At 34.6% G+C, this 22,556-nt stretch overlaps 1 protein-coding gene across 1 annotated transcript in view; it reads left to right on the plus strand.

Annotated features, from left to right (window-relative positions):
* The window catches only part of LOC149802315 (cadherin-23-like), a 97,538-nt gene that overhangs the window by 48,797 nt on the left and 26,185 nt on the right, over nucleotides 1-22,556 (plus strand). The window contains exons 10-11 of the mRNA XM_089951499.1: nucleotides 14,459-14,581; nucleotides 16,127-16,190. Of these exons, the coding sequence (XP_089807625.1) occupies nucleotides 14,459-14,581; nucleotides 16,127-16,190 (187 nt within the window). The remainder of the gene's footprint in view (nucleotides 1-14,458; nucleotides 14,582-16,126; nucleotides 16,191-22,556) is intronic.

The following is a 22,556-nucleotide window of genomic DNA, read 5'->3' on the forward strand; positions in this document are numbered from 1 at the left end:
GAGGATGTCGTTCAATATTCCCGAGACAGAGGATTGGGGTGCTGAAGCGAATAATCCTCCCTCTTCGCTACCCAAAAGAAAGGTAAAAGGAGACTGGGGAAGAAGATGCGTGTGTGGCGCCAGGCCAGGAAGGTGCAATCATTAGATAGTTGCATCTGGAGTTCAAAAAAACAGCCCTTTTCAGGACTACCCAATACTCTAGAAAAGAAATAACTATTAATTTGCCAATGTGTGTAGGTAGAGTAGTGTGAATATAAACACTAACTCTTTTTAAAAAAATGTGAGGGTATGTGTTTGTGTGTTTGTGTGTTTGTGTTTGTAAGAGCTCAGGTATGTTTGTGTGAATAGTAGATTATGGGTTTCTTAGAGTATGTGAAGAGTATAGTTAGGGTTTTATTATATGAAATGAGAAAGTAGGGGGGATGTTTTCCTTCACGTCCGCGCGTTGTTAGGTCATGATCTAGGTAAGATCAATTTTGTTTTAGGGGGATGTTTTCCATCACGTCCGCGCTTTCACTATAAGAACCCAGTGTTCGTCGTTCGCACGATTCTACGGAAAGAAAATGGCAGCTGTATCTGACCTGTTCAACAACTTGAGACACTGTTATTTTTGGATAGTAGATGGAGTATATGTTGTAGAAAGAGTAGAAAAGGAATGGAAATATCCAGTTACAAGGGATTTTGTGACCAGACAAGTGAGGAGTCTGAAACTAGCTATGGATCTCCTTGACGGTATGTTAGAAGAAGAAGTGAAGAAAATAAGAGGATTCATTAACCCTCCCTATGTAAGAGTAGGTAGCTTGAAGGAAGCTCTGGATAATACAACATTAGTAAGATGCTTCCTACAAGATATCTTAGTTTGGAGTGAGTGGTCTTTTGTGAAATGGGGTGTTGACCAACTTATAAAAGCCGAGGTACTTATGAAACGAGTGCTGACCCAAGAAGTAGAGAACATAAAGGAAAGGTGGACTAAAGAAAGAAAGGAAGAACAGAATAAGAAGAAGAAATTAGAATTCGACCAACTGAATAACAACTGGATGAAAATACAGGCCAAGTTCCGAGCCATGGGTCACCCGGACTGGATGCCGGAAACAGAAAAGAAGAAGAAAGGAATGATGAACAAAATAAGAGGATGGTGGAAAAAGTTAAGAAGTTAAAAGAAGAAGAAAAACCCAAAGGCCCTTTTCAGGGCCAGCCATATTTCTCGAAAAGAGATAGCCTTTCCATTGCCTACCCCTTTTTTTAATTTTTTAATTTTTAAAAAAAAAAAAATATTAAAAAAATCCCATGTTCAATTTCCCTTGACGCTATAAAGGCCCACTTTAGTGAAAGCCCTTGACGCTATAAAGGCCCACCCTGTTTAATTTCCTTTGACGCTAAACTGCCCCACGATTTTTTCTTTCTCCATGTTAATTTCCCTTGACGGTAATCTTACCCACGATTTTTCTCCATGTTAAATTTCCCTTGACGGTAATCTTGCCCAGGGGTGTTTTTAATGCTAATTCCCATTGACCGTAAAGTGCCCCCCTTCACTACTCATATGACAGTTCAAGGAACGTGATGGGTTGAAATATTATTTCGAGGCTGAATATGTTGAAGGATATATGTACTCGCGGTGTATTCTTTTATTCCTTTCCTACATATGGAATGTGCATTACTAAACAAAAATAAGCTAGGACAAATTATAGGTTAAATCAATTAGCTAATCAGGTCCTTATACTACAAACTAATTTTTGTACAGCCTTTGGCACTGTATATATCAAGATAATAGTGTCGACGATGTTATTACGCATTAGTGCTAATGGAAAGACTTTATGGATGATTTACAAGATGTACCAAATAATTAAGTACCGTGTTAGTTGTGCAGGGGAACTGTCCAGTTAACTTAAATGCAATATTGGGGTGAGGGTGGGTGGAAAACTATCATTGTGTTTGCTTATATGCTAGTAAACTATTCTCTGTCGCTGTAGCATTTGTCATGGTGATAATGAAGATATGATGATTCAGTGTCAGCTAGCATTTTCTGCTGGCTACGATAGAGTTTTCGTCGTTTAGCCATTCGAATAATACTATCAATTATTTGATAGGCTATAGAGAAATCGACTTGGAAATCTTGCTCATTTGGTTAATAAAAACATGATGGTTTCTTATAGTCTTTGAGACACATTGGTAAAAATGTTGAAAATAATGAACAATCAGCCAATGCAAAGGGGACAAATTTAATCTTGCAATAGCGCAGCAGCATAAACATAGCAAATATCATGTACTATGTACAATCCAATAACAGAAATGCTTCAAGCTTTTCGAGTGTGCGTGGTAAGCGTTTCCTTTAGAGAAATAGCAAACCGTGTATCGAAACAAATATTTTCATCAGCACAATTTACCATGTGATATATAAATCTTCTTTCACAGATGGATGCATCATACTTTTAAAACCCTCGATTGAAAGTTTACAATTGGCCCGTCATCAACCATGGACACTGAAGAAATACTGACCTAAACATTGCATTTTCACGTAGACAGTTCACAGCTGACAACGTGGCACCCAAAGAACGTTTACCTGTCAGCATTTGTAGCACCATACAGTCGAGTTTTAAATCAAACTGGCATTTATAATATTTTCGGCATAAATAACATGTAGAGAGAAACAAAAAGCATCTTCAATATGATGTACTAAGTGACATTACTATATGCTCTTATTGTTGCATTCAATGTTCTTTTAAAGAAGCTATTAAAGTGTAGAATTGGTTGTCCGTCAATATCGGATATTGCACACGTTTTCAAGCTAATCATTTATCTTTATGAATAGACTACGATAGACTACCTAATAGCGAATGAAGTTTTACCTGAAGAGAATTGTTTCCCATTACATAGCGCCGATGAGACAAATCGCCTCAGTGTGGCAACATCGTCTTCGAGCTGGTACAGAGATCAGAAATGATTTGGTCACGATAATCCAGCAAACATTACATACTCATGAGAAATATTTTTTGTTAAAGTACATATGCTTTGAACTATTTAGAGGTAAGTATAGAAACAATTTCAGCTGGTATAGGTATTGCAAAAGATGGGTTGGGTTTATTCGAAATATCAGCTGGCACGGGTTGGGCACTAACCTTCGTCGGATTTAGTTCTCGATGTTGAATTTATCATGACGCTCATGCAACGACAAAATAATCACTTCACCTGCTGTAACGCAATTATGTTGTGGGAATATTTTCCTAATGATTCGCGTAAATTTATAGTCGATTGTAGTCTCGGCCACACACGCGATAATGTCACACTGACATGTCTTGAGTGTAGCCGACGTAGGAGACCTAGCTCCCTGAGCTAGTGCCCTTTGCCTGCACAAATTCAACCTGGCAATCATTATGTATTTTCAGGAATTACTTGTAATTGTTTAAGGACAAATCCATGCGCTGAAGACGCAGAATCTAATCTGTAGATTGCTGGCCAACCTGTAGATCCTACAACGCTGACAATTTTCTGTATGGCTGTTCTAGAGAGGATCGGTTGCTCTTTTTCTACCGCCTTCAAGTTCCCAAGGTTCATATAAATACCTGACTGTCACGTTGCTGCCCAGCACCGGTCTCACCGGCGTGTCGCTCCGCTTAATCGGGATCTGTTTCTTCGCGATTGCACCGGCGGGTTTCATAGCAATTTCACTCGTAACTTCGTTGTTTAACGTGGCTATCACGTGCGTTAGTCTCGTAACCCATACGCGATATCTGTCTTTGCTCAGAAATTCCTGATGTTCAAACAATGGCTCAAAAATGTTCGATTAAATCGTTCAACGTTTGCCTGGTCACGATATAACGCGGCGTGTTCGCTTCTGATTTCAACTTTATGTTGTTACACCAGCGATATTACTGTGCCGGTAAACTCTTTGCCAGGGTCAACCTGCAGCAAATATGGCGAGGGTAGGTTTCCACGCGAATAACTTCGTTCAAACGCGACCGCGACTTCAGTTACTGTATTAGTCGATAGCGCATCAGCTTGTTTGTAACTCTTTGCAACGTCGACGACCGTCAACGCGTATTCGTATGTGTCTCTCTGTCGTTTACATGCTGCGCAAGTTAGAACAATGTAATGTGGGAAAAGCAAAATATCTGCCTGATGAACATCGTTGGGCGTGCTGACATCAAACCGTCCATGCAGTATCGTTTTAGGCGGCGGCAGATACTTTTGCCATATTGCCTGTCGAGACAACCAATCCGTGGAAACACCACGCGAGCTTGCTAATCGCTGATGTGCCTTGGACTATAATAAATCGACTCGGTTATTATAATTACACTGGTTTGCTGCCAAAATACTTCCGAAATAAATGTAATCAAACTTTAATAAGTCTGGGTCAATTAGAACGAAAATGATGCTTAACATTGTTGATTGGCTCTAGTTTTAAAGATATGATACTGGGTCGGTATATAGGACCTTTGACTTGGGAATGACGGTGGATAAGTGAGTTATAAAGGGAGGTGAGCTCAATTTAATCCAAAAATGACTGAAACACATCTCTGATCGGATCTATGAATAAATCTATGACTAGGTTTGGACAGTACTAGCTTTTTAGGCAAAATAATGAATAATGAATCTGAAGTTGGTATTGCGTCATGCATGGTATGAATTGCATCATGGTATTCCTGTAAGTCATGGATGATGCAATCATAACTAAGCTTAAATCACTCTGTTGAACAAATTGCCTATATCAGCTCTAGAAAGCATACAATATCGTGCTCTCTTATTTGTCAGTGTTTGATTTTACATAGGAACACCTTTCTGTTTAGCCAAAGTGAGCACAGATGCCGCGTACTTGTGTGAACAATGCGTAAAACGTTTGCTATGTTTGTGGTGAAGTAACATTTGCATCAAAAAAGGGCAGAATAACCATTATGGTTAAGAATGCCTATCACCTTTATTTTGGCTGCAACATTGGAGGTCAGGACAAGAGGTGGGCTCTACACATGTGCTGCAACACTTGTACAACAAATCTTTGCCGATGGCTGAACAGGAAAAGGAAATATATGCCTTTTGCAGTGCCAATGATTTGGAGAGAGCCAACAGGTCATAACAGCAATTGATACTTCTGCATGGTGCCTCCAGTTGGGAAAGGTGTGTAAAAGAAAAAAATGTGGACTGTGCATTATCCAAGCATTTCATCAGCTATACACCCAGTACCCCATGGAGAAGGACTGCAGGTTCCTGATGTACCATAATCATTCTCACTTGAGTCAGACGAGGAAGAGGATGAAACTTCAAGTCTTGAACCATCAATGTAATATGACCTATATTTTCTCCTATCCTCTCCCTCTGAACCACACATCATAATACATGGTGAATTGAATGACCGTGTCAAGAATTTGGAACTAGCTTAGAGTAAGGCAGAGCTATTGGGATTCAGACTACATCAGTGGAATCTCTAGCATGTGATGTTAGGGTTTCCATGTTCCGTAACCGTCAAAAGGATCTTGTCCCATTCTTCTTCATGGAAGTTGATTTTGTAGCCTGCAACAACATTGATGGTGTGATGGCAGCCCTCAATATCGTTCATGATCCAGATGAGTTGGGTTTATTCGAAATATCAGCTGGCACGGGTTGGGCACTAACCTTCGTCGGATTTAGTTCAATAGTCACTGGAATTGTGTCAAAAGAATGAAATATTAATTTACAACAAAGTTTCAAAAATATAATGAACTGTTTACGTCAGACATCGATTTAGTTGAACGGCATTTATGACGTGCTTAGCAAGGGAATCATTGATAAGAACATAATCGATGATGCGTGCATTGGTTCAATTTAATGGTGAATGAGACAAAGAGAAGAAAGCGATTAAAACTGAATAAGGAAAAAATGTAGAAATGAAATTGAAAATAAACACCATTAGATAACGTTGGGCAATATTTACAACTGATCTACCACATCGTGAATAGTGATACACATTCATTTGAATCTGATATGGAGACCATTAAAACATATCTGGAAAGTCTATGTACATGGTAGTTTGTTTCGTGTCCTTTGATGTAAAGGAAAAGTATATACTAACCTTTGCTATCAATTTTAGTAGATTAATTATAAAAGATATCCCTATATCATATAGAATCATATAGAAGCGATGTTATTTGTACGTGATATAATCACACCGTGTTTACAGCGGACTAAGGTTAATTTAGCTGTGTCGGTTATGACAAACAAAACTGAGCACATATCCACAATGAGAAATGTTTTAACCACACTGTATTGTATGGCATAAAAAGAAGATCAATATATGTATTTAGCACTGCAAATCAAAATCATCTGTCAATCATATTCTGTAAGTTTATGCAAGAAATTCTATATATTTCTCTCATTCAGACAAATCATGTATTCGTTTAATGTAAAAAATGTAAAATGGTGAACTAAACCACCGTTTAGTTTCTTTATCCATTATTTGTAACCATCCTTCAAACGTCTTTTGGCCTCCGTATTATTACATATTTTTTCTTTCAGTATCTTACCACCGATAGATTTTGAGATTCGGTCTTTTGCTTTGGTTCATCTTGCATAAAGTAAATTGTATTCTCTATTAAATTCTTTTTAAGTTCTCAACATTAGAAACATTCCATTTGTACCAGATCGTATTGTTTTGCAATATCTTCCTAATCAAGCCTTCTCGTCTTCTTACCGTTTCTAGCCAGTGATCGTACAGGACAGTTTTCCAGTTTTGCAAAGACATTACAGTTATGTTGAAACACTTCATCATTGCGCAAAGGAAAGGAAGCCAAAATGTGCTTAAAATATTGACTCACATGACATTCTACCTGTAACAAGATTGCTAAAAATACCTGTAAGAAGATTGCAAACAATACATACTAACTCCTTGCGCTGTGCATGCTAAAGCTGATCTTTTAATTTAGAAGCTGGTATATAAAAAATGCAAGTTTACAGACGTTCGGGGCAAATGAAGTTTTCTGAATGAAGTAATCAAACAGTTTACATCTTCTTCATAACACTGAGTATAGCTCTTTCGACTTCTTCTGGTGAAATTGTGCCTGTCGATGAATTTTCAGCTCTGTCTGGAATTTTCAGATTGAGAATGAATTTTTGTAGATGTTCTCTAAGCAGATCAATATATTTTATGTGTGTCTAATTCCACCCGTACGAGCCTGTTGTTATCTCTTGTCACATTTTCTATTCTCTGCTTCTCAGAAATAAATCTGTAAAAAAATTAACATCATTATATCATTATTTTGGTTTTGACATGATTGGATATATTGAATTCGGAAAGAACACTTTCAATTAAATGAAACAAAATATAAATATTTCGTACGTAAGAAAACTGTAACTAACATTACATAGTTGACAAATTATTCAAGGAAAACTTCTCGCGTTAAAAGAAATACAAATGGAATAAAACGTATATTTCAACTGTTATTCAATCAGAAGTTTATCTTGTTTAATCCTTGTAAACACTGAAAGGAACAGAATATTTAAACTAAATCTTTTAAGGTTTGAAGAAGCTGCATTAAGTAGTAACTTGTGCACGTTTGACATTGACGCGATTTATTGGTAGATTAGTATTAATTTAGAATTGCTGTCAAATTTTAACGTTTTGTCCACCTACAAGTGTTTGCGAAAAGTAAAAACCCTAGAAAGTATTTCAGTAAGTTTCTTTTGAGTGTTAGTTATTATTAATTTAATTGTTTGCTAGTTCCTTTTCTATCTGTGTTTTTTGTTTATTGCATTACACGCTCTTGTAATGTAACATTGGATTGTTGGACATGACCTTGCCTAAACCTGAGTTAATGTCTGCTTGACCCAAATTGAGTTTTTTAAATTTTATTCTGTGTAAACAACTAGTACAAAGCTACATTATTGTTTACTTGGGTCTAGGTTTGGGAATTTCATGAGTGTAATCCAGGTTGGTTTTTTTATAAACATTAGGATCATTCTAGAAAAAAATATTCCATTATGTAATAGCTTTTTTTAAAGAAAATGTTAATTGTGACCTGTGGTCAAGTAGAGAACTGTATACTCTTGTAATTGAGAGAATGTTTCAGTCGTGCTTTAAGACCAAGCACATTGAAATTTTATTATATAAACTGTCCAGTTGGACTGAATATTATGGTTTCAAATTATTGAATTCAAGTGATTATTTTCTCTGGAAATACAAAAGTCTTCTGATAAAATTCTTCGATAGAGACATTCACTGGAATTTATAGTGAATTCAAACCTGGAATTATAATACTGTGATTCAACAAAATACTGTTGATACATCAACACTTTATAAGCTACCACAAACACAGCATCGTCTTCAGTTTTTGGATTTAATCTGGACCTTTACTGAATTTTATTCAGGACTTTAAATTACTAGGACCTGGTTCTGTAATTCGTGGATTATTTTGGGACTTATTTCGCAATAAAGTAAGTTCTTTATTTCTCATTTTCATTTTACGTTCTATTAAAAAATTATTTTTGTTAATTTTTACAACGCTTGTTGTGTTTCAATCTTTTCTGTTCCTTAATTTAAGAGCATAAGCTCGTAACAGAAAAAACTGGGCGCTCGTCCTTGGGATACGAATTTCTCTAAAATATTTCAGAAAACATTGTTTTTGACATTTTGATTCATGTTGTTTTGGAATGTTTTAAATCCCATGTATTATTTCACATTTTAGAAATCTTTAGTGAAACCAACAAGCGTTTTACAATGTCATCTAAAGTGGAGATCTTTATTTCAAATCCTACCCAGGAACAGTTAGACTCCTTGAAAAAGGATGAATTACTTCAGCTTGCCAGAACATATTGTCTTTCTGAATCAAACGTTTCTTTAACGAAGAAAGAAAAACAATATTTTGGTTCAATATTTAGTGGAAAAGAATGTTTTGGATAATAGTGCATTGGATTCGGTTAGTAAGGCTGGATTTAATTATTCTGTCTCCATATGACTCTAATTGACAAGTTACGCAATTGAAATTAAAATAGAAGAATGCAATCCAGGTAAGAAAGCTTGAGCTTCAAGAAAAACAAATGCAATTAGATGCAGAGGAAAGAGAGAGCAAAGTGTAGTTGCAGAAAGAGGAAAGAGAGTAACAAATACAAACGGAATTATGAGAGAGACAAATGCAGTTACAGAAAAAAAAAACAAATACAATTGTAGTTACAGAGAAAGGAGAAACGAATGCAAATGCAAAAAGAAAAAGAAGAAATATAACTGCAGAGAGAACGAGCAAATGAAGAAACGGAATATCAATTTAGATTTAAAAAAACAATTAGAACTGGCAAGTGTGAACAACAACCCGCCACATTGCACACAAATTCAAGTTTTGATCTGATTAAGAATGATAGGTTAGTACGTCCTTTTTGCAGAAAAAAGTAGATAAATATTTTCCTCATTTTCAAAAATATGGATGAAAATTCGAAATGGCCAAGACAACATTGACCACTTGAGTGGATTATGGTGGGAATTAAATCGTTTACAGTGACTATGAGCTACAATAATACGCATGTTAGTTATAAAGCAATGTCTGACCATCAATATCTACCTGGATAGTCAAGTCGGACTTGTTTATGTTTTAGGAAACTGGGATGATACGGACTTAAAGATAATATCGATTACACCCATTGATGTGGATATTTGAAAATGACTTGATCTCACTAAACGTTCAACATGCATTGTGTACAGGTGATTTTTTTGTCATTTGATTTGATCTTTTAAACTCTTTGGAGATTTGTGCATGTTTGTCACAATTGTGATAACCGTGTGTGACAAGCAATGCAGTGAAAACAACCGTACTATATTTACTTGTTATCGCCTCTGTCAGAAGTCCCCCCCCCCCTTCCCCGTATTTACCTTTTGTGTTTGTTTTGCTCACTTCTTAGAAGGTGAGTAGAGCTATTGTGCTACCTTTGGCATCTATGTCTGCACTGATAAAAGCATATTCATATGTACAGCCTCACTGCATCTCCACCATTCTTTCTTCCTAGGTGCTTGGAGACATTTTGGAGCGGGTTTCGTAGCACCAACTGTCTGGGACAGGGCCTAAATTGGTTGACTTTTTTACAGACATATACATAAGTTTTACATTCTTGAGTAAGTGTTTGCCTTCAGTTAAGGTTTCTTGAGCACTGTATAGAAACTTATATACCTGATGACCGATTGCGACTAATCATGAAACATTATGAATATCATGAAACATGATGAGGGGACACATTATGACGAGTACTACACCCTCATTAATAAATTAAATAACTGCAAATAATATGTCGCATGTCACTGATTTGGGCTAAATCTTGTATCTTAAGTTGAGTGGAGTTTTATTTCTTTGTTTGTTTGTTTTCAATTGTTTCGTTTCTTCTCTCGGACTGGTCATGTTAGAATCGTCAGACTTAATATATCGTCTATGTTAGTACCACAACCTTACAAAATATATTATATAAGTGATCGACATTTCACTTGTTACTTGCTTAGGTTCAGTATTTATAGGTTACTGCATTTGTATGGGAAAATATGAACGAGTTTTCGGAATGAATAATGCACGAACTTGTGAGTGAAGTATATCCTTCCGATAAAACGAGTTTATATTTTCCCATACAAATGCAGTAACCTTTTTATTATATGCTCATTTTTTATTCTACCTAAGGTTTAATTATATAAACAAAATACACTATAAGAAACAACGTAAATGAATGAATGCCGTATTCCAAACTAAATCCACAAGCGCAGATTTGACATTACAAAATGACATCATTATTAATGCGCACATAGTTCCGCCCAGATAAATTTGAACTTAGTCGCGCGGTCGACATAACTTTCGAAAGAAAAAGGCATGTCTAGTTAAAATTGAAATTTGCAGTCATATTGTGAATGAATGCGCATTGCAACGACTTTTCCATTTGATCTGGAGTGAATATTTTTTGGTGTTTTGTTTCGATTCGACGAAAGTTTGTGATTTTGGACTGGATTCATCTGTGCAAATTATACATGAAATACATCGGACTGAAGTGACGCGGGAAAAGCTTGTTTACGTCTGCAAATGTGATTCTGTTTCTGTCATTAAATGTTTGAAATCATAACGAGGGAAAAATATGAAGTCTTTCAATTGCAATTTTCAAAAAGACGCTATGGATTTTAATGTGTATTTCATTTTGAGTGCAGTAAGGAGGATGCAATTGCACTTATCATCGAAATTACAGCACGCTTTCGAAATGTGTAATCCAGATTGAAAACCTATGACATGGCTCATGTAATTCGGATTTGCAGATTTAAGAAAAAACATTTTGAGGAAATTCAGGTTGTAAAACTGTAAGTATATTTTATTTTGCCATTCTTATCACAAGATAAAGAAGACAGTATATGCCTTGTCACTTGTATGTTATTTGTAAGGATTTAATCGTCCATCTTTTATATAATGTAGCTAGCCTAAATCTGTAACATTGTATCAACACAGAATGTGCCAAAACAGCTGGGGTTTTTTTGCAGTCCACGAAACATGTTTTAGTTTATTCAGAAACAAATTTAAATAACCACAACGTAAAGAGCCTCTTCCCCAAGTGTATATGATTTGCTTACAAATCAAAAGTGCTGGTGTCTGCGTCATTGTTTGTTTATAATAGAAAGTAGTTCCTTCATTCACGTGAATGCTATATGTGTATTGTCGCGCGCGTTCAGTATAGGGGAATATTGAACGATTCGGACAATGTAAAGTTAACGGGGAAAAAATGAGCATATAATAATTATGTTTACATCATGACCAATAGGTTTATTGAACCCTTTATATATATCGTGTTATAATTAGATTCATTTAATTTAGATACATCTTACCAAAGCTAGTCACTGTGACCCAGGTATAGGTTTTTCCAACCTGTATAATACCGGTATACAGAATCATGAAACTTGGTATGGGGATGCATCTTAATGAGCAGTGTACATACTTGCCTCAAGTCGGTCACTTTGATCTATTATGCACGCCTCACTGACTTTGGTTAAATTGTATGGTTTCTTACTATTCAAGGTTGAGCAATTATCTAGATCACTGTATACACCTCTTCTAGTACCAGATCTATACAAAAACGTCATTGAGACCAACATTTCACATGTTATTGGCTTAGGTTAAGTTTCGAAAATTAGCTCATTTTCTCATAACTTTTGTACATGCTGTGAGTCAAACTACTCATTAAAGGACACGGTCATTATACCCCATAGTTTATGCTTCAATGGCTCGGGGGTTAAATTTTGTTTCTGAGGTTTATATTTCAGGCACTGTTAAGGCGTAAAAGCGACCATGCTATGTACCCATTCACTCCTACAACTAAACATATTTTTCACCTTTTACTGGCTTGAGTTATCTTTTTTGCGCTGAATACATAAGATCTGGTCTGTTATGTGCATTCTATTCTGCCAACAATCATAACACTTTGGTGAGGCGATGTATCGTAACAAGTTCTATATGCGTATTACACAATGAGGTCTCTTCCAGCTACATTTCAGGCTTTAGTGACTTTGTTGAAATGTGTTTAATGTTCGTTTTTGGTTTATATAACTTGATAACTGGATCTATCCCTGCTAGACAGGATTACAATTAAAAACAGATACTGCGACCTATATTTTACTCCTTGCTGAAATGGAGTAATTGTGTTTAGCCCATAGCCACCTGACGATTTTTATGGTATGTACACTCTTGCATATTCATAAGGGTCTTTCTGACCCATTTACTTGCAAGTTGGAATATACTTTCATTTAAATACGACAGACCTTCCATGTTAACGAGCATGCATTTTGTGATAACTTACCCTCAACAAGTTAACAGTCTTGTACATGAAATGAGGCTAGTCAAGGTAATAACTGATGATTGAACTATGTTCTGCTAGCTGTCATTCAAAGATTATTCATAACCTGTACCTTTCACAAAGTGAATCTGGGTTTTAGTGTGGACTGTGCTAAACGTTTCCCAAGAATATTTTAATAACAATAATGTTCCTCTTAAAAAGTCAAAAACAATATTATTTTTTTCTATCAACTCAGTATACTACACCGTATTTGCTATCATTACAAATAATTACTATGCTTGCATTGTTTCATATCTTGTATTCCCTGTCATCAGATGCATGTATGATGTACGGTATGTTCAGCACAATACTGACTATATATTGGCATTTAAAAGTAACAAATTTAAATTTAAACGATGCAAAATTAATGTAAAAATACAAAACGGGAAAAAAACTTACAACAATATCAAAATCACGTTTGTTGGAATTTATTTTGTGCATTATAATAATGTTTAAAATGGTTATTGGAGACTACTGAAAGTTTCGTAAGGATACAAGGATACGATATTAATGATACAGTCGTTAATTACACCGTGATCGTGAAACTGGTGTCCATTTCGCAAAGTATGTTTTATTATTTTAGGATTTGTTGCGGCGAAAGTAGCTATAAATTTCTGTTTTCAACGTACTCACTGAAAAAAATAATAAGTGAAACACAGGCCAACGGAGGTCATATCCAAAACTATGGTTGAAAAAGACAATCGTATTTAAAACACATCGTTTTACCTGAAGATCGATTGTCGGAACAGCCATACCATCACCTTTATATTGTGCTTGATGATTATCCCCACCTTCTTCTATTTCGATATCATTAAGGTATTAACGAAGCCGAAATCTTGATTGTTTTTATGTGCTTTTCGTGGCTGAACAAAATTCAGTTTCGCTAGAGGTCAAATTTTAACTTTATATATGCATCCACTTATTATAAAAATTCGTTTTCATTTAGTCATTGTTTCAAGAAAGGAGATAATTGAAATATCATTTAATTCTACAACTTTGTCTACGCCATTAGCTACATGATATGTATGGTTACTAAACCCGCAATTTATATATATATATATATATATATATATATATATATATATATATATATATATATATATATATATATATATATATATATATATATATATATATATATATATATATATATATATATGCATTGTGAGCATCTACTCAGTACTTTCTATAATGCATAAGAGAATCACCCAAACGGTGTCGAAAAGAATTATCCTTGAAAATAAAATCAGTGCAGTGACAACAATAATACGTGAGGAACATTGCTTGAATTTTTTATGGATGGTTGGATGGATAAATTAGAATTTATTGTACGATATGATGGCAGCAGTTTCTTCTTCTCATACTGTTAAAATATCGTTTATTTTCTCCTTTTCTTTCTTTCTTTTTTATCTATCTCTATATATTCTTGTATAAATTTCCAGTGAGACTATTTATAGCTATCTATACCTTCCTGGATGTCTGTATGTGTATATGCAATAACAAAGTAGGACGAAAGCGCAAAGTATTTGCAATCCATAATCATCATTTCTGCATGTATATCAAATACATCTCTCTCTCTCTCTCTCTCTCTCTCTCTCTCTCTCTCGTAGCGATATATTGTAATTTCATAATTGGTACGAATTGTCTCTCTTTTATTTAGGATACATGCGGTCTCACAGCGGATCCGGCAAATCTTATTATCATAGTCATGGATGTACCGGACGCTACTACATTCTTCACAAGGCTGCCCTACACCAGCAATGAGTATGACAAAAATCAAAGTGTGAGTATTCATGCCAAAAAGTAAAGATACGTGTCGTCCTAGGGCAACATCAAAGCCAGACGATCTGGCATAGTAAATTGAAACTAAACAATCTGTTACATACACAATATCATTACCTTTCGTTGGATGTATACCATTAGATACCAGAGAGCCAGCATTTAGTAAAAGGAAGACACAATTGTACATTTGGTGGACCTTTTAATAGCAAACAGTGCAAATAAGTTTTAAGATAATACACAGACCTTACAGTATGTACCCATAAATTAATTATCACTTTGTACATATTAAAAACATTGTTTGGAAAAACGAAGAGATTTGAATAAGCATTACACCGTGTCCATAAAAATAGAAAGAAAACCACCGTACTAGTTTCTTGGAACAATACGTAATTTAATTTTACGGCTTGTTTTCTACGTAAAAGCAGAATATCTTGTCAGAAAAAAATTGACTTTAAAATGGTATTATGACACTTTGTACTATTACAGATTAAGCATATTTTCACAACCCTATGTTTTCTATCGTTAATTGTAACAATGACTTATATTTGTATTATTAAAATCTTACATAGTAATCAGAAGGTTTGCATCAATATTTAGAAAGGTTTTAATTCTGGAGTACTATCAAGTTCATGTGATTCGCTGAACAGTCCTATAAACTAGCATAAAACGGTAATGTCCTGGTTAAGATCGTTGACGGAATTTACAAGCAAAACAAGTCCTCATAGGACTTGTGTTTTTGTAAACCAACCTAAAACGGAAAAGATTTGGTGCTATGTTTAATCTTCTTCGACCTTGCTTAATACATGTATTTTTACACATAAGTCTACTAAGCAAAGTGAAAATTGTGGCCTCTGTGGACCTCGTTCTTTAACGAGGGTCCTTTAGATCATCTATAGTAACATAACGAAAGTCGATAGGTTTGGTCTCGTGGGTAGTATTTCCTTTCCATTCTCAGGATTTTGCTTTGCCTCCCCACGCAGATTTGCTGAAGGTTTTTGTTTTGCCTTCCACGAAGATTGGCTGGAGTAAATCTCAGCATTCAATGTTTGGAGTTATATGTCTTCCACAAGTCTGTGTTTTTGGACTGCCTATCTTGCATCATTTGATTAAAATATTTGCGATAATATCTGTTAAATATCGAGTGAAATTGTAAATTGTAACATTCTGTTCTAAAGGCTCTCCTGTTTGAGATGCTCTCTCTCTCAAAAAGATAAACACTTTTCTGTTAGAATACATGTCGTGTAATCAATGATTTATTCTTAAAACTCCTGACAAAGAAAAGTAGATGTTATGATAAACTATTATATTTATTCTTTGATCGTTAATACGATTAACCCCAAAAATGGTCTTCCCTGCTTTTCCTAGTGACTTAATGATGTAGACAAGCAATCATCAACTTATAGAAATCCTACGTTACATGGTCATACTATACGCATTACCATTGTATATCATGCATGATCTTTAAAAATGCGACTGATTCTACCATTACGTCAGTTTAGCTAAGACAAACAAAATATTTTAACAAGTTTCAATTGATGATTTACAGAAAACGCAGTTCTCACAAGTAACAGCTTTTAATGGTTCCACTATATCATATTCTACGAACAAATGTAAGTATTGGTCAGAAAGTTTTCATAGTGACGCTTTAAATGCTATATCAAGTGGGTGTTATGTACATTTTATTTAATTATATTTGATTTAATATATATTTATTTCAATTTATTGTTTGTCAGTTTAAAATATTTTTATTTTTCATTACATGAGCAGCTGAGAGGGTGAACAGACCTTTTGCTGAGAAGTCATTTTTGAAAAATAAGACCTCATACGAAACAAATTAAAAAAATAAGGTCAATAACGTCAAACCGAAGCCTCTAACTTCCCGAGAGTTTCTCTAATTTGGCTAGTTTATTTTGTTACTTTATCTTTGTCGTTCGTGTTTTACTAAATTTGTATGTTTGTTTTATTTACCCGCCGGACGTTTTATTGAGGTCGCACCCTCTCTGCTGCTATAAATATATGAGCAATTATACAAATCTCTCAACCAAAGATTGTATCAAAACATATATGATATCTTGATCGAGGATCAAGTAAATTTATTGTTATAAATCCGTGTGGGGTAGATTGTGCTTTTGAAAAGAAGTTTTTGAATCTAATCATGTCGATATCCCCACCACATCAATTCTGATAAATATTTTGCAGAGTATGTGCATCAACTCCATTAAAGACAACAAAACTATTGCAGTGATCTCTGATTGCTTTAGGTATTTGTGCATATCGCTGAGTAACATAAATCACATCAGTATTTTTATGTCTGCCTCGAGAAAATATTCTTGCTGGATTTGATTGTTTGTCCAGCATAGCGTCGTCATATACTACTAGATTATTAATAAACCATCAAAGTCATCTACAGATGGGGCTTCATCAATATCGGTGATAAAATTAATAATGTCATCACCATCTTCGTCCAACAATTTTGCGTTTTCATTAAAATTTTTAAGTACATCGTAACATCTCTGATCATCAACTGATGGAGATACCAAATACAACTTATCCAATTTGAGCCATCGCATTATCAAATTAAGCAGTAATTGTGTTTTACCCAATCCGGATGGACCTATTATTGTCATTTTGATCGAATTTGGTAATGCTGAAATATGTTTTACTGGTCTTGTTTTTGTGTCGCTGAGAAATCGATGACATCCATGTTGTACAAATATAATAAATAATTTTAATTCATATAGCGTTCGATGCAGAGCATCCACCCCCAAAAGTGGATTGACAGCAATAATAACCAAAAATAAAAAAGCGTGCACTTACAGGTAAATGTGTAAATGTGGTACAAGTAAATATAAATTTATTTCTAATAATACAATTGGTGGTGATATCGCTACTTCATTACGAAAATTACCAGGAACTCCATGGTCTAAATACCAAGGAGAAAAACATCTTCCAGGACATAATTATTGTGGTACTGGAACCCGACTTGATATCTCACTTGACGAGCGAGATCAACCAAGACATGGAGAGTATCCAATAAATGATATTGATCAAGCATGTCATGCTCATGATGTAGCTTATAGAAGTAAAGACATATTGCAGATGTGAAGTTGATTCACTCGTTAAATTCCATAACAAATAAATAAATAAGAGAATCATTAGCTAATTGGTTGGTAAGATCTGCGATGAATGGTAAATTATTATTCGGAGCCGGTAATTAATCAACCGATTATTATAAAATAATGGAATCGATTTACTATTGCCCAAGAGGATATTGGAGAGGTAGAGCAGAGATTAGTAAACTCGCTGATGCAGCAAATGTTACAGGTTATGTTGCTGCAAAATGGTTAGAGCGACAGGCAATATGGCAAATTTAACTACCACCACCTAAAAAAATTCAGCATGCTCATTTTGATGTCAGCACTCATAATAAAGTTCATGAAGCAGATATTTTATTTTTACCACATCATACTACTAAAATTGGACGACGTCAATCACATACATACAAATACGCGTTAACCGTCGTTGATGTTGCAAGTAGATATAAGGAAGCAGAGCCGGTATCAACTAAAACAGCAACTGAAGTTTCTTCTGCTTTTTAACGAATTTATCAACGAGGACCCTTACGATGGCCACAGTATTACAGGCTGATCCTGGCAAGGAATTTCTTGGTACAGTATCATCTCTGATGAAAAAACATAACGTCAAAATCAGACGAGGACATACCACATATCATCGTGATCAGGCAATTGTTGAACGATTTAATCGAAGACTTGTTGAGAGGTTATTTGGATATCAATATGCGAAGGAAATAATTCAGAAAGATATGAGATCTTGCGAATGGGCAGCATGATTACCAAGTGTGATAGCCGCTATAAATAACGAAATTACTCGAACAACTGCCATGAAACCCGTTAATGTGATTACAAAAAACATATGCCAATACAACGACATGAATTTTCAACACAACCAGTATTAGGCAATGCAACTGTCTGGTATTTATATGAACCCGGTGAACTTGAAGGTGGTAAAAAAAGCGACTGATCCTATTTTGAGTATTAGGACACATACAGTTTATAGTGTGGTAAGATCTACGGGTATATCTGCAATCTACAGATTATATTCAACTGCTTCTCAACGTGGATTTGTACGTGAACAGTTACAAGTAATTCCTGAAGATACACAATTACCACCGCGTTCACTTTTGTAAACAAATACCTCGACCTCGATTACATTCAAGACAGGTCAGCATTGCGTGTATGACCAAAATTACTATTAGTTAATTCTACGGTAAATTGTCTTGGATTATTTTTTGAATATTGCTACAACATTACTGTGTTACAGCTCGCACAATGGTTATTCTGTTGTTCTTTTAATGACATGATAAATTCAGCATCGAGATCAAAGTTGCGCTTTTTTTTTGTCACACTGTTTATAACTAATTTTGTTCTTACTATCTCATCGCCATTGCCAGCAATGGTTTCCTGAATTTGGCTATTATTTTCTGTGAAGTCTATGACAATTCTCCACAGCTGAGATATTCTTCTGACTCGAGCCACTGCGAGATAAACTAAATTTGACTATTCGATACGATCATCGACGATCCAAACATTTCTATCAGAGATGGTTAATCCTTGTGATGAATGAGTTGTCATTGCGTATCCTAGCGTCCATGGAGTTTTGTCCATAGATAACATGCTCTCAACAACATTGACAGGAACTAAAACAATATCATTTAATACAAAATTTTGTTTTTCTGACAATCCTGGTATATCAACGTCGATATTCTGTCGTCGCGTATCTGCTGGTCGATAAAACAATGTACCGGTAGATTTGAAAAAAAAATTTATGCAACATTAATAATTGTTGTTGAAATGTATCACGAACTATCTTTCTACTTGCAACTATCAAATCATCTAGTCTCCATAAATTCTAAAAAATATCAATATAAGTTTCTGAAATTGTCTCACACATTATTTCATATTGAATTTTATTTGGTTGTAGTCTGATCTTTTTTTAAACTTTATTCTGAATCAAGCGCTCTATGATCATCAGTTATTTCTTCATAATAATCTACAAAATTCCTCAGCCATTTATATGGAGACAATCCAACAAATGGCTGTGGTTGACCATGATCGCCACACATTATTACAGCAGTATTTTTTGCCAATAACCAATGAAGAAATAATTTTAACATTTCTAATGAAACAGTGCATATTTCATCCCAAACAATCATCTTTGGAATATATTTCTCTCCCATTTGTTCAAGGGTCCATTTATCTGCATTCCATCGAAAGAATTTATGATAAGTGCATGATTTAATATTTATTTCTCTCATTTCTCTTGCGAGTCTGTGTGTAGGTGTTAATACAACTATTTCTGAACAACTGTTCAAGAATAATTCAATTACACGAATTGTTTTACCACAACCCCAGGCCCACTTAGATAAACTGTTTTATGTCTAGCTACAGGATCATATACAGATGGTGCTGATGACAATTGTTATATCTGATATTTTGGGTAATAAATACCCTTAATTTTAACGTCGGCGGATTCAGAATAATTAAGTATATTTTCTTGTTTTATTCTCCATTCATCCCAAGATGAATAAGTGCCGATATGTAGTTGTTCTAGCAATCCTGTACTTTTTTATTGATATAAAACGAATCCGTAGCGACTCTCACAGCAAACTCAGACACGCTATTTATCATCGATAATAGATTTATCAAAACGTACTCGAGCATTGAAGATCCTAAATGAGTAAACTGAGGTGACTCACCATCACTATAACTCACAATTGTACCTAATTTAGTTGCATCTGATAAATTAACATTTCTTTGACTTATAAACGTATTTCTATTCGTTGTAGCAGCAATTATAAAATCTAACTCAGCATCATCTATAATCAGTCTCGTGCAATGTCGTTTATGATCATATGATCCTCCTAAGGAGAATTTACCGATAATATTTCTGCCAAGATCTTTTGCGATTTTGTTTTCAAAATCAGTTATATAAGGATTTTCATCATCGGAATATTTCTTTTGTTGTGGTAACCAAACTTCTTTCTATGGACGATATGATATTTTTACATCTAGCATATACCGTAATAATACTGTTGGTGCCCACATTTTTTCTTAAAAAATGTTTCCCAAACCAGAGATAACAAATTGGATGAAGATTTTCAGCAAACTTAAAACTCGATACAAGCAGGGTTTGCTTTTTCATAACAGGTTTGTCAATACCAGTCAACATTCCTGGTTTGGAATTTTTACTTAATACGTCAATGTTTTCAATATGAAGGACAGGGTCACATTTGTCACTGTTAATCCAAGTATTATTGCTTGTTTCTGCTAATACAATAAACCGTACTCTGAAAACAAAATTTCGATTGTCGAGATAATTAATAATCGTTGCCACTCGTTTGTCATTCATAGTAGCGTTGATAACATCGTCGACACCATCGGTGTTGCGTATAATTTTGAACGTTGACCACACATGAGATGCACCATCTTTGCTAAATTCCTTCCTGGCGTCATGCATAGTATTAATCAAACTTGTATTCATCGGATCAACCAGAGCTTGGATCGGTAAGTCAGGGGATATTCTATCTAGATTAAATTTATATTTAGAAGCCTTAATCTTAATCTCTGTTTGTTCGTTTATAGTATAATTAAGACAAATATATATTTAAATTGATATATTATGCGGATATCATTTATAAAGTGCATGGAGAAAGAGTTTAGGACCACTACCGTGTCAGAAGTGTGGTGTTGGAGTTAGAGGAGAAATACAGTTGTGTGTGCAAAGTGGTGGTAAAAATACAGAGAACTGAAAAGATATTATGATTTCTAAAAATAACAATGATAACAATGATAAAGTTATAAGAAACGCTGAAGACTATCTTGCTAGATTTTCAAAATAATAATTTAGACAAATAATCATTTAAGCAAATAATATTATATATAAATGAAACAAAAAGAATTTGCTAGACATCCTAACATCAAGGATATGAAGCATCCCTTTGTGGTGTAATCAAGCACTGTCGACTAAAAAGACCAATCGGTTCTGTTAATAATACTGGTTATCTTCAATTTTCTGTTGGGGGAATAAACATTATTTATGTCACAGGTTCTTCTATGAATGTTTTAATGTATTGATCGAAGACGGTCTTGTAATCGCTCATATTGATTCAAATCCCAAAAATAATGATTTAAGCAATTTACAGGTGGTTACACAGATTCAGAATTCTGCATACGGTAGTACTGGAAAAATTTTAAAAATTTCCTAGAGCCGTTAAGTCTATAAATACAGAGACCAGTGAAGAAATAACATTTCGATCGATAAATAAAGCTGGTAAAAAGTTTGATATTCACCCGTGTTCGGTAAAATTTGTCAAAGATAAAATATACAAATCGGCTTTTTCGAAGAAATATGAACAAAAAATTAAATTTCATTATTGTTGAAGGGAGATAACTCTGTCACTCTCGGGTAAGGTAATTAAGTAATGTTGCTGCTAATATTATATTGCTATTTATTTAATTTAATTTTTTGTGTCATTATACTCATTGTTAAAATGCTCATTGTTAGAATAATTATTTATTCATTGTATAACTTGTATCGTTGGTGGGGAACTTCCATTTTTATATAGTATATATAATTATGGAAGTTTCCCCAGTCATGAAGCATGTTAGGTGTTTGTTTATCCAGCATAAAATGTCATAATACAACTGATTTTTTAATCACTCCGATATTTCTATTGTTGAAAGGAGATAACTCTGTCAAGCTAAAACTGTCTCCGGTAGAGTAATTTAGTAGTTACCCTGCTTGTTGCTACGTTATTGATCTCATGAAGGGAGATAACTCTAGCAGATCTTTCTCCTGTAGATCTCAATTTTTTTAATCACCTTAATTAAATATTAACCATCTATTTGACCATTTATATCAGTGGAGTAACAATTTTATAATAGTTCAAATTAGTT

Source organism: Sinohyriopsis cumingii, chromosome 3, assembly GCF_028554795.1.
Source record: "Sinohyriopsis cumingii isolate HCF-2022 chromosome 3, ASM2855479v2, whole genome shotgun sequence".
NCBI lineage: Eukaryota > Metazoa > Mollusca > Bivalvia > Unionida > Unionidae > Sinohyriopsis > Sinohyriopsis cumingii.